At 45.4% G+C, this 13,334-nt stretch overlaps 1 protein-coding gene across 2 annotated transcripts in view; it reads right to left on the bottom strand.

Moving 5' to 3' along the window:
* si:dkey-49n23.1 (semaphorin-3D) overlaps positions 1–13,334 on the bottom strand; it is a 98,037-nt gene that overhangs the window by 4,241 nt on the left and 80,462 nt on the right. For both annotated transcript variants that reach the window (XM_005928912.3, XM_005928910.3), the window contains exons 8-15: positions 12,592–12,734; positions 11,977–12,091; positions 11,496–11,565; positions 10,777–10,921; positions 8,570–8,792; positions 5,001–5,089; positions 2,608–2,649; positions 1,995–2,152 (exon numbers count right to left, since the gene is read on the bottom strand). In XM_005928912.3, the coding sequence (XP_005928974.1) occupies positions 1,995–2,152; positions 2,608–2,649; positions 5,001–5,089; positions 8,570–8,792; positions 10,777–10,921; positions 11,496–11,565; positions 11,977–12,091; positions 12,592–12,734 (985 nt within the window). The remainder of the gene's footprint in view (positions 1–1,994; positions 2,153–2,607; positions 2,650–5,000; positions 5,090–8,569; positions 8,793–10,776; positions 10,922–11,495; positions 11,566–11,976; positions 12,092–12,591; positions 12,735–13,334) is intronic.

Below are 13,334 nucleotides of genomic sequence, written 5' to 3'. Positions count from 1 at the left end.
TCCGTGAGCTTTGTTCTTTGGTCGTTTGCACTGCTGAATCACAGCAAGAAGGTTCAAAGCTCTTTACTGTATTTTATTTGATTTATTCAGATAACAGCGACGGTACCAGCACATGGATACTGTGAGTAACATGCAATCGATTGAACATAAAGACTTTTAGCCAGAGCTTGGTTCAAACATGGACGATGGATGGATGCACTGAGCCTCTCTCATGCTTTATATCAGCATTTATTTGTTTTTGTAAAAGCTGCACAGTCCTCTGATGATTTAATTCATGCTGAAAATGTTAAAAGCAGCTTTGTGTGTGCGAGCAGACGTCAGACTCATCGGTTAAAGCACAGCTGACAGCGGCAGCAGCAGATAAGGCCGTGCCTTTAGATAAACTCGTATAAGTGCATTAAATCCTCCCCCTCGCTGTTGTTGCTGCGCTCCCCTGGTGCCAGAAAAAGGAGCTACTGAGATTATGAATGAGGAAACATGGAGTGAGAACAGGCTGTGAAAATACAGAGTGTTTGTTCAGACTTTTGTCAGGTCTCGTTCTGCTTCGGCCTCCCCGTTACCCCCCCAGCCCTCGCACCCATCCTCCCCTTTTTTAGCTTTAACTCATCTGCACGACTCCAAAAATCACAATTCCTGCATCCTTCTCTCTGTAAGTGTTTGAGGAAACTTGAGCGCAGCGTGTACTCAAGTCTTAGAACCTCACTGGCTGTGCAGGCGCACGATCAGCTGATACAGATGTCATTTCAGCTTTATGTCACTGCTGCGCCGCCCATTTGACCTTTTCATCGCCCTTCTTATGATAGAAATTCATGACAGAACTGCTTCATGGTCATTAAAAAAAAAGAAATGAGTTAATGTTTATTTTAGCAACGATCTGCAGAACCGAGGTTCAAAAATCACTTTCAATCATAGCGCGGTTCACTGGAGGTGCCAACTTACTCCTGGAGCAGTGCGAATGCAGGAGATTTCATTTTCCACTTCATTTATATCTGTGAAAAAAGGCTCGTGAACGTGTTCTTGATTTACATCCACGAGATTGTGTCATTGTTTTTTATCCTGAAGGCCATCAGAGGGACAGCAGAGCATGTTTTTACTGTACGGCAGAGGCTGTCAACGCTCCAGAAGAAGTTCGGTTCTCACACTGCAAAATTTTAACGGCTAAAACTCCAGCGTACCGGCATCAGCACCGTGCACAGGTCGATCTTCCTGCTCCCCCGGCATGACCAATCACATATGAGAGGTCACACGAAGGTGGTCGTCAGCTCGATAAGTCAGCACGGGGTTTGTCAAACTAGGGGGCGGCTGTGCACACAGAGTCATCTACTAATTGGAAGGTCGGTGGTTCAATCCCTGGTTCTTCCAGTTTGCACGTTGCATGTTATCTTTGGACAAGACTCTGAAGCCCCAGCTGTCCCTCATGCATCCATCAGAGCATGTGCACACGTGTTAGACAAGATGCTTGTGGGTGAATGCGGCTTCAGTTACCATGGCGATGTATCCCAGGAAGATGTGTGTGCATTAAACTTTTATTTTATATTTTGAACTGGTTACCAACGGCCCACCTGCACTGGCTCCGTGGCCCGGTGGTCTGCAGGGGTGCATGCAAGTCATGTCAGCTTGTTTTTCACAGAGATATGTGTCTCTCGAGGTGATATTTGGCGAGTGTGTACGCTGAAATGTCCCTGTGGTCTGCCATCTGTCACACAAAGAGCCGTAAAGACTTTACACCATCAGAGTTAGCTGGGTGCCTGACGTCTTTGCCTGCTCTGATTCTTATGAAGCTACAGTAGTGTTGAAAAGTTTACAATGTTTGCACAATTATCTGTTTTAAATGAAAAAAAATCACGTCGTTGTTGAAATGTGCCACATGGATGAACTTCATCTATTATTTTTGAACAACAGCCAACATAAGCAGGGCTGAACGCAGTAAGAGTAAATCCTACAGCGTGTTCACACTCGGGCTGATAAACGTCCTCCCTCTCCGTCCTCGTTACCTCCGGCTCATGGCGAAGTATCTGGAGCAGGTCTGTCCATCCCAGGAACAGTAGGGGTCTCTGGCCAGGCAGCACTCGGCACAGCCGGTCCCGTATAACTCGCACCTCTGGAGCCCCAGCTGGGCCACGCCGAGCTCGCTGGACACGTACAGCTGTTGCTGTGGAGCAGAGGGGGAGGAAGAGGAGAGCATTTCTGTAGGCTGGCCGTGCATCCTCATGGCTCATATCTGTTGCACAACTCTAAAAAAGTTGCTCAACATCCTGTTTCACCAATAATCTTCATATAAGTTTACGCTTCTCTCAGTTTTGTATTTTAAATAAAAGATTTCAGGGACTCGTGTCACCGAAATCTATAAAGATGCTACAGAGAAGAATGATTTATTCAAAGCTGATTTTGCTGCAGAAAAGTCAACATCTAATATTTAGATCAAATTTAAATACTTTAGATATCTTAGTCTGAATCGTCTGGACAGATGGAAAAACACACATTTCCTGTTTGACCAGGACCATCACTGTGACATGAACCAAATAATGACTTATTTAATTTAAGAAAGCTCCAGAAATACATAAGTAATCCAAGTCCGACGCTTCAGAGAGAAACAGAGAGACTTACTCGCTTGGTGGAAAGCTCCATGCTGAGGATGGGAGTGGGACTCTGTGGGATCAAGAGGAGAAGTATAAATATAAGAAGTTACAGATAACGCGCGATGACAGACGGCGGCGTTCATCGATGCAGCGTGATAGGTGAGAATTATTAACGAGACGAGGAATAATTTAGGATTTAGGAGTAACTGCAGTGCCGGCTTCATCGGGCTCGAGTTTCCTGTTGCACAACTCAGAAAAATTCTTATTGGTGAATAAATGTGGGAGAAAGCGAAGACGAGCAGCGTTTAACAGCTGGAGCAGCTGGCAGCAGATAAACTTTTAAATGAGATTATTAGTCAGTAAATCAGTGGACGATTAAAACTGGCCAACATGATATACAAACACGTTTATATATCGATGTTATAGTGGACAGATACTCATGTGAGCATAGTTTTGAGGATTCTTTGACTCTATACGCACGTTTAATGGCAGTACTTGTATCTTGTAACCTTTATGTGTGTTTCACAGCTTATTTAATATTATTTGTACCCGAGCAGCGACTGCAGGTCCAGCTAAATTTGTTAGCATCTGGAAATGAAGCCCAGACTCCCCGATGCTCAAACCAAACCTACTTAAGTGACGGACTTGAACAAATGAACTCAGTTACTCCCTGTCAAAAACGACCCAGTTTATATAAAAAAGAACAAACACACGTTCTTATTTGCAGACGAACCCGCAGGAACGGAGGAGGAAAGGTCGACTCGCACGGCTGACTCCAAACCACAGACGCTGCTCCTTAAAAGCAGCAATAATTCAGCTGTTTGAGGTTGAGGAATGCCTCGCAGCGACTCACGGCTGAGGTCAGGGCAACTACTGAGATTAGGAATCTAATAAGTCTTTCTTCTTCGGGGGTAAAATTACCCCCCAGCTCCATTTTTCTGGCTCACTGACTCGGTAAAGCGTTTCACAAAGGGAGTCGACGACCCCTGACCGCGCTGAGCCGAGGAGTCGAAGTGAAGGAGGGACAAAGTGTTTTACAGTGATACGACTGTCCTGCGTTCTGTCACAGCCAGAAACTGAACAAGCACTCGTGTGAAACTCGGTCAGGGTGCAGCCCGACCCCCCGCAGCCCCCCGCAGACTTCAGCCCATAGAAAGAAAAGCTCTCGTTTCATACGCTGCCCACAGCTGTCCGGCTGTTTTGTGAGTCTGCTGGAAATGGGTTTGTTCCTGTCTTAATTTCAGCTGGAAGTAAACAGGCCGAGTGTGTGTGGCATCCTGTTTGTTTGTGGCTTCTCTTCCTTCACCTGCCCTCAGCTCCAGCACCGGCTGGGCTTCATTTCTCCGTTTAACTTTCTGCTTCCTTCCCTCTCTCCCGTCTTTTTATCCCCCTCCTCTGCATCCTTCACTCTATTTCTGTCCTCTGTGTTTTTTTCCACATTTAGTCCAGCTGTATTTTTTCCTTTCACCCTGATGCATCCATCCCTCCTCACGTCCCTCACTTCTCTCTCTTTGCCGTCCCCATTAGCTTATTTACCCAGATGACCTTGGGAAATATGTGCCCTGCTATCTGTTTTTGTGTTTAGTGGAGTTTTTCCAGAAAACGATGTTCGATCACACGGTCCGGGCCTGGCAGATGGACAGTGGGAGTCACGGAAACAAGCCCTGTGGTTTTAGCCATAAAAGTCCCGTGTAGTTCGCCTCTGAGCTCGAGGCTTAAAGGTTCTGTGGGAGACTGGTTTGAAATCAGGTGGTGCCGGCAGTGAGGCGTGCAGAGAGAGCTTCAAAGACAGCTGCAGCAGGACAGACGGCTCAGTTTCTGGGTGCTCGCACGCTTGAGCGACTGGACCAGTTTATCAAAAGGTGCTGTTAAAGGAGACTTGGGTTTGGCCAGGCAGTATAAAACATGGGCATAAACACCATGATGTCACCTGTTGGTTTGTGAAATCCAGTTCTGAAATCTTCAGATTAGCATCTGGTGTTTGAGCGAGACACAGACCTGACTGTGAAACTGATTTTGTGAAGTCCTGAGTGAAGAATCGGCCCCGTCTGAAACTCTGAATGACCAAAATTTACAAAGTGAACTTCATGATTTATTCAGTTTGACCTGAAAGAATCAACCGAGCCCACAAACTCATCAGGGAAGTGTTTACAGAGGCCCGGCAACAGACGTCTACGGGAAGGAAGCGTTTCTGCAACCACAGGAGGCACATCAGCTGTTCAGACCCAGCAACTACATCCATCCTTTTATTTTGACTGTTTTTCTCTGATGGAGAAACTGAGGGCTGTTAGTCACAAAGTGAACCTGCTTTGTCATCAGGAAAGCGTTAATCACACAGAGCTATGTGGATATAACAGGTTGGAAAGCATTAACACCACCTCAGTGCTCTCCATCGCTCACAAACCTGTAATAACATCTCACCTGGAAGACTGTCAGCTCCTCCAGTATGACCTCCTCTGTGACCCAGTTGTCTTTAATGACAGACACCGCCTTCACCACCTTCCCATCATCTGCAACATAAAAGAGGATTTTTGACCGACGTGTGGGAATCCTGCAGCAAAACACACGTTTTCATTTCAGCTTTGAAACCAAACTCTGCCCCAATAAAACATCTGCAAAGACGGTCTTAGATTTATGCCGGCGTGATGAAACAGTAAGAATGCATCAGCCCCTCTTTAGAGAAACTGCAGCAGAAACAGCGAAAGTTTGTACGTTTTATCTTTCCCGAAGCAGAGCCAGGAGTTCTGTTTCACAACGGCCTCCCAGGAAAGCCCCTTCGGGAGATGACGCGTCTGAAAAACAAAGCTACACGACCAAAGCTCGTTCCCACGTTGGCACGGGACACAGCGGTAACCCTGGTAACAACGCTAAACAGGCACAATCTATGGCAGTTTGTTGTTACACGTGCCAGCTGTGACGGTGAAACCACACACTGCACTTAGGATGTAACACAGCAAAACCATATGGAACACAAACACAAATCAACTGCTGAAGACGCAGACGGGCGCGCATTTGTACGTTTGCATGTTCAGGCATTCAAACACGCTCGCTCGCATCACGCCAGCATGCTCATAAAGCTCCGCTGTGGGAAACCGTGTGTGTTTGCAGCTGTTTGTGAGGCTACTGCATGCTGTGTGTGTGTCTGCAGACATGTCTGTCAAACAAGTGTGCCCTCATCACTGAGTAATGATGCGCTTCGATGCCTGTGGTCACCACGTTTAATTTCACAGTAAAAAATGTAATCTGGTAGCTTTGTGATTATACTGATCCCTGCATTTTTGTTTTCCTAGACTCTAAACACAAATCAGCACAACCTGGAGATGAAACAAATCCAACAAGCTTCTATAAAATAACGTATGTGTTTCCCACTGGGTCCTTTATTTGCTTCAAACTGAACCAGAGTCAAACATAAACGAAGCACGACAGGCAGAGCGAGGACAGCCGCTAGTTTTTGTTTTTTTACTCATTTATTGTCACAAACATCCAGGACAGCGAAAAGTCAAATCTCAGTTTCAGAGAGAATCATGGATTTCTTAACCTTTACTAAAACAGATGGACTCGTTCTCAGAGGCACGTTTCTGTTCATCAGTGATGAAATAGCACTAACAAACGTTAAACTTCCACAGCTGCTTTGAAGCCTCACAGCGCAGCACAAAGGTGTTCGCTTTGAACTGAAACCAGCAGGTCACTTTTGACCTTTGGGGTTTATATTTAAGACCTCCATTAAGTCAGGTGAGGTCAGGGTTCATCGCTCCGGGAGACCCACATACATGAATGTGATCCCCTGCATACCAAACCCAGGCACAGACATCTCCACCTTTCATTTGTTATCATTCACCGTTTGAAACAAACATGCACAGATAAGGCGATAGGGAGAATGTGCAGGTGTCCGCGGCGTCATCGTGTCAGCCTCGGTGTTTATCAGAATACAGGAGCAGACGGATAAGAGCGCCGATAGTCCGTCCGAGTGATAGATGGTATGAACATAATAAAGCCATGCCACGAAGCTCCCGGTGCACAGCTTTTGTGCTGATGTTAATTCAGAGGATGTCTGGAGTGGTGACTTTTAAGCACTATGTGACCTTGGTGACCTCGCTCTGCCATCGTGGACGAGTTACGACGCTTCTTAAATGCTTCCATTCTCCAATAACACCACCTCCAGCTGATTGTGGAATATCTGCACACTGTCTCGTTGTAACAGTGGGGTCCTATCACAGTACAGTTTAAACCTTTTCTAAACCCTTGCACTATTCATCCAATCACAGCAGGGTCTGTGAAAAGCTACAGGACAGAGCAGCTTAAAGTTACAGTGTTTGATTTAAACGAACTTAAGCATCTATCGGCGTATCTGTGAGCTGTTTGTTAAGATTTGCAACTCAGGATGAAAAAATAGTTTTGTGACCTGAAGCAGAGCAGAAAGTGCTGAATGACAGACCACGTCATGTTTTCTTGACAGCAGAAATGAAACACATCTGCACCATTTACTGCACATTAGCAGACTGATGAGCTAAATCTGAACTTAACTGGACTGGATATAAAAGAAGCTTCTGTAAGCTTTCAGCGCACAGAGCTGCGTTCACTTTAATACCTTTGAACAGATAAACTAGAAGCCACAATGCAAACGAGTACTCGGCCGCAGTGACCTGTAGACTTCTCAAAGCTGTATTTCAATCCTAAACTAAACGGTGTGATGCAGGCGTGTGATTAAAGAGTAGGATATTTTTAAAATGGGATATAACAAACCAATAAAAAAAGTCATCTGTCACTCAGAAAGCACGTAGAAATATTCCTCCTGGTGGTATTAGGTGAAAGATTAGAAGGAGCATTTATCAGGCAGGTGAATGTGGAGCTAACGGGGGGATGAGGTGGTGGAGAGGAATCCACTCAGCAGAGATGTATGGAGCAGTCGCAGCACCTCTGGCCCCCCGAGCTGTCGCCAGCACTTAAATAACCGCTGCCATTAATCATGCGTACACACACACACACACACACACACACACACACACACACACACACACACACACCTGTGTGCACATTAATGAACAAAGGCCCAACACACTCAGGAAATCATTCACCCCGTCACAATAAAAGCTCGCCATTTTTCACCGCCTTGCAGATAATGAATGAAAACGTGTTTACACACAACAGGCGAGCCACAGTACGCCGCTCTAAAAGACGGTCCAATCACACGCTCAAGTTCAAACGCCCGCTCGCTCGGCCCCGCCTCAGCTGACCTTATTTTACCGACGGGTTCAAATCTCACAGCCGAGCGTCCAAAGTTTCACCGGGAACCAAATCTGAACGTTCTGCTGTTCTGTCAGCCGTGTCCCAACTAAGCTGATGTTTCCAGAGTCTGCAGATGTTCTGGCTCAAACACGGAGGAAGAATTATTCATGATTCATGGGTGTAAAAGTTACAAAATATGAAAATTTTAAATCAGGGAAATGTGTTAAAGAAGGTTAAAAGAACACGTTAGAAACGGGACGTGTTAGAAATCCCTTCTGTGTTTCAAAGATTTCCAGCTATTCCTAAAAATCACATGTCACTATTAAACTGGAATTTAGTGCATCCATAAGAACACCACAACCTCCTTTGGTGAAGATCCAGCCAAAAAAGACAAATATCAGCTCGATATTTGTCAATCCTGCCTCTTCTTTTATCGTTTTACTGTTTCAAAGTCAAAACGGTCTTTTCACCTTTTATCTCAACATTACGTTTTGCTCTGTTCTCAGTGTAAAACCCACAAAACACCTTTTTGCGTTGCAGAGAAAACGTCACCAGTTTGCCTCCTTGTAACTCTGTAAACTTCTAAACTCTCTTTGCTTCGTTTACACACTTTCCATCGCACTCTGAATCAGCTCCACTGATCTGTCTGGTAACAAACTGATGAGATTTCAGTCCCAGCTGCACTCCGAGTCCGTTTTCCTCCACAGTCTCGATACTTTTCATTTTCTTCCCTCCCCTCTTCTCCTTCCCCTCGTCCTCCTCACCTGTGCCCAGGTGTAAGACGTCGTACGGTCCGTCCTCGGCGTCCACCCTGTCCACGACAACCTTCTTTAACGTGTAGGCCGAGTTGACCCGGGTTAAGATGGGCCGGCCGCCCAGAGGCAGGACGGGCTCCCACATCAGCTGATGCTGCCGCATGAAGCTCACCACCTCATCTGGGAAGTCCTTGGTGGATTTGTGGAGAGCATCGTAGGTCTCGCTGGGACACTGGAGGACCAGAGGGAGGAATACAGGAACAAACCATCAGCGGGGAAGACGAACGACTGAGTGAGGGAGCAGTGGACAACATGAGGTTCGTGTTTGTCTGGTAAATGCAGCAGACAGAAAGAAACATGTAGTGAGAAGATTTTCTATTCTACGTTACTACACAGGTCGTGCTTTTTATCATTGTTTACATGATTTAAAGAGTTTTTATTTCTAGAATAACAAAGTCAAAGATTTGGTTGAGCATTTTTTACCAAACAGAGTCACAATTCTGGAAGCTGAGCTTGTGCATCAGCTTGGACTTTAACTGGACTTTACCATTCAGTGTGGAGTAAGTATAACTTTACCTAGTCAGAGGGAGCATCCATCCATAATGATGGTCATATATCGGTTTGTATTTGTGCAGCTGGTGTATTTTTGTTTGTGCTCCAGTTCTGGTCGGTGCCTAACAGATATTTGAGCCTACACAGTTTACAGATGCTGGTTCCAGCTAATAAACGTGCTACAAAAATGGTACGACCAGGCTTTAAAACATTTCACAAACTAGTGGGTGATTTCATGATGGCTACCTCCAGCAGTCTATAGCCAACTCTGGTGGTTTGAAGAGAAAGTGAGGAGGCGAGGAAAGAAAAGGAATTACAGAAGGGATCGAAATGCTGAAGACAGGATTGTAAAAAGGAGAAAACACGAGTCGGGCACAGCGAAAAAGCTGAAGTCAACAAGACAGTGAGTCAGTGATCGGGGGATTCGAATCGCAGCATCGCGCTGACGTTTTCATATTGCTATTAATCATCCTGCTACTTCAAACTTCTCCCCTGCAGCTCTGATGCGACTCACCTCTTCTGCAATCAGCCACATGATTCAGCACCACTCTGCAGAGCTCCGAGTCCCCCAGCAGGGAGAATGAAATAGCACCTGACACACACTAAAACCCCAGCACCTCCTGACAGGTTGAAGTTTCCCAGAGGACTTCACAGCTCAGGTGTTAAATCACCAGAGGTTTTCCTCTCGCAGCGCCATCAGCTTGTTTTCATTAGCGGTGTTGTGTGTGTTTGGAGTCTGATCTCACAGGAGAGTCTTAGTTATTCACACAAACATAAATACCGTCCTGTCGCCACTATATTAGCAGAGATTTATGGGCGACGAGGCTTTAAAAGGAGCAGCTTTTGAACATTAAAGTGACAGCCTGACCAAAACCTTACCCCGTGCTTAAAGGGCCGTTTCACCACAAATACTCGAGAGATGCTGAAGGTTATACTGCAGTGTTTTCAGACACAGTACTGTGAGGACAGTCATTTATTTATTTCACCATCTCAAGCCATTAATTTTACTTTAAACTGGCCTCAAATCAGTGCCTAAAAGAATAAAAATGTGACGTAAAAACCATCCAGACTGCAGACAGATGTTTGCTCTAAAGAACCAGGACTTTATAATAAAACTTTATTCTGTATAAGTTGGAGTTCATGTGGGGCTACCTGTATATTTACTGCACATTCATACACTCTACATTTTTGTAATAAGAGAACTGTGCAAAGATGTGACTCTTAGCTGTGTGCTAAGCTGGGAGCAGCCTGCTGAGGAGCTGTGAGGTGCAGCCCTTCTTCTTCTTCTGGCTGAAGATTTAAGACTGTCTGTGCATTTAAGGGGGGGATCACATTCCTCCATGACGGGAGTTTATGATGGATAATAATGCAAACACATGAACTGTGTACATGTATGCAAAGATATGATTTACAGGTGCTGTGCAAACCTCCCAGCAGTGAAGCTGTCCTCTGTTTCGTATCTTTAATCCCATCTGTTAGCATACTTCAGCTTTATTTCAGGAAGCTGTTATGTGGCTGACACAAAACTAGACGACAGTGCAGGGAGGTTCGGGGATTTTTCTTTATTTTTTCTGCTTATATAACAAAGGATCGTGTTGTAGTATAGTAAAATGTTTCATGCTACAGTGGTTTGTTTTGGGGGCTTTTGGTGCGGGCGTACTCACGGTGCCAGGTCTTGGGTAGGGGATGTGACCCTTGTACTCGACCCAGCGATAGTCGGGACCTTCTTTATGGGCAAATGGTCCGTTGAAAGCAGTTCGAATGGACGCCATGGAGAACACACACACTGCTGAACCACGAAATATGGAGCTGTGGAAGAAAAAGGAGGTGTTGGTGATGGATGTGATAGAAAGATGGAGTTTGGGAGGTTAGGGGAAGCGGAGGAAAGAAGAACGCCAAAACAGGCCAGGAAGGAAGGAAGAATAAAAGAGGAAGGAGAAAGAAGGAAGCAGGAAAGGAAGGACACGAGGGGAAAAAAGGTGGAGTGCTTTCATACATTGGTTACAAAAACACAACCAGCTGGGCCTCTTCACCTTTGACCCTGGACACCTCCCACATCTGACCTCTGCTCTTTGCACCCCTGAGTGTGCACGTGCCTGCCTGGCAGTGGGTGTGCACATACAGGAAGAGGACGCCCTCCCTCTTCCCTTGAAAACTGTTTCCTTCAGTTTTCAAAGCCTAAATGTCAATAAAGTTCTCATTGAATCAGAAGTTCGGTGATGAACATGTGCAGCGGCGGGCTCATGAGCACCACTGAGGACAGAGTGACACGGCCCGGCACCACATAATAATCACGTGACTTTTAAAGATCTTTAAAATCGTGCATTTTAAAAGGATGATACATGATACATGTAAGTGACTGCACGGCTGAACGCGCCCTCACCTGGACGTGCTGAAGACTCCATAGATGGTCGGGTTCTGAGGGTCCTTGGTCTCCAGGACAAAGACGTCCTCTAAGGAAACACAGAGGCTGCTTTTAAACTCAGAATCATGAACAATGTGCAGCAGTAAAACCGTGTTATTCATACTGAGGGAGGAAGACTGGAAGAAGTTTAGATTTGCCTCGTTAGCGTCACTTCACCTGTAAATCATTCACAGTTGCACAAATTTGTACCAATAAAGTTTTAATCAGTGGCTGATGTGACAGTTTGGATGAACCTTTGTAACCTCAGGCCTCCTAAAGACAAGACAGGACAGTGTGTGGAAGGAAAGGAGGAGACAAATATAACAGCGTCAGCGTTTTAAAGTTGGGACGATAAGGCGAGAGCACAGGCGAGGCGTACTGTACTAAGATTATTCAGGAGAGGTCACGTAAGAAAACATCCAGAGAGGAAGGAAGAGGAGGAAGAGGAGGAGTTTTTTACCAAGCTCATCAAACTGCGTGTCGACTCCAGACGGGCCGGGGACAGAACAGACCAGCCGGGCTTTGAGGAAGGTGGTCCAGCGGTTGATGAGACTCCTCCTCCCGCCGAGATCGTTCTGGATTGAGGAAGAGATGAGAGAGGGAAGGATGACGGTTAGATTTAAAGGAGCAGTACAGTGAGGGAGGAAGGGAAGGAAACATAAAAAGGAGACATCGTCTACAACCTTCGTCCGTCTCCACAGATCTGCATTTCTGTTCAGTTCAAGAACACAAACCTTAACTGCTTCATTTAAAGCTCTGAAACTAAAAAAGCTTTAGATGTATTTACTTGTTTTGGTGCTTTTTACTTAATACATTTATTACCCAGATGTGTTTTAAATATGAAAACTGATTTTCTTTAGTTCTTATGGTAATAAACTGAATATCTGTGTCTCAGACGGGCTTAGCTTTTTAACTGTTTATATTTAACTGAGAAAACTAAAGATAAATCACACATGAAGCAAAACAGGTGTCAGAAAGCCTGTTAACAGTTATAACAGTGATGCGGGACAGCAGAACAGAGGACCCTGATCCCCGTCACGGATTCCTTAATCACGTCGAGGCTGCTCGTCGTTACCTTGCAGACTCGGGCCACGCGGCTGTACACCCTCTTGTCCCACTGCCCGGCCTCCACCGCCCTCTCCTTGAAGAAGAAGTAGACTTTATCATCGTCCGGGCTGCGCGTGTCAGGGATGGAGAAGGAGCCCACAAAATCTGGCTCTGAGAGGGAGACGGTACACATTTGACTCTGTCTGTGAGCTTCTCTCTGTTTCTACAGATTATTTGTAAATTACAGGTATAACAAGTGAAGGAGTAATAGAAGACTCATGGAGGAGGAGCTATCACCAGCTTAAACTGTCAGAAAACGTCTGCCTTTCGTTTCTTTTAATTTGTTTTTCTTTCTGCTACTGCATTTTGTTTTATGTCTTACGTACCTTATCCAAGCTTATTATTGTCAATTTCAAAAATTTATTATTGACAATTTTCACAGTTTTCTTGTTTTTTAAGCTTTCTATCTACCACTCACTCCGATGGATGCATCGGAGAGCAGCTTGGCTTTATTAGTTGTCTAGTTTAATACTAAGTCCAGGCTGTGTGTGTCTCACACACACACCCATTCTCGTTTTGATATCTTAGTGAGGACATCCCATTGACATGGTAAATGGTAAATGGCCTGTATTTATATAGCGCTTCACTAGTCCCATAGGACCCCAAAGTGCTTTACACAACCAGTCATCCACCCATTCACACACACATTCACACACTGGTGATGGCAGCTACATTGTAGCCACAGCCACCCTGGGGCGCACTGACAGAGGC

The sequence above is a fragment of the Haplochromis burtoni genome, unplaced genomic scaffold, assembly GCF_018398535.1.
Source record: "Haplochromis burtoni strain Fernald_Lab_line unplaced genomic scaffold, NCSU_Asbu1 Contig_117, whole genome shotgun sequence".
Classification (NCBI taxonomy): Eukaryota; Metazoa; Chordata; class Actinopteri; order Cichliformes; family Cichlidae; genus Haplochromis; species Haplochromis burtoni.
This window is presented reverse-complemented; position numbering and strand designations above follow the sequence as displayed.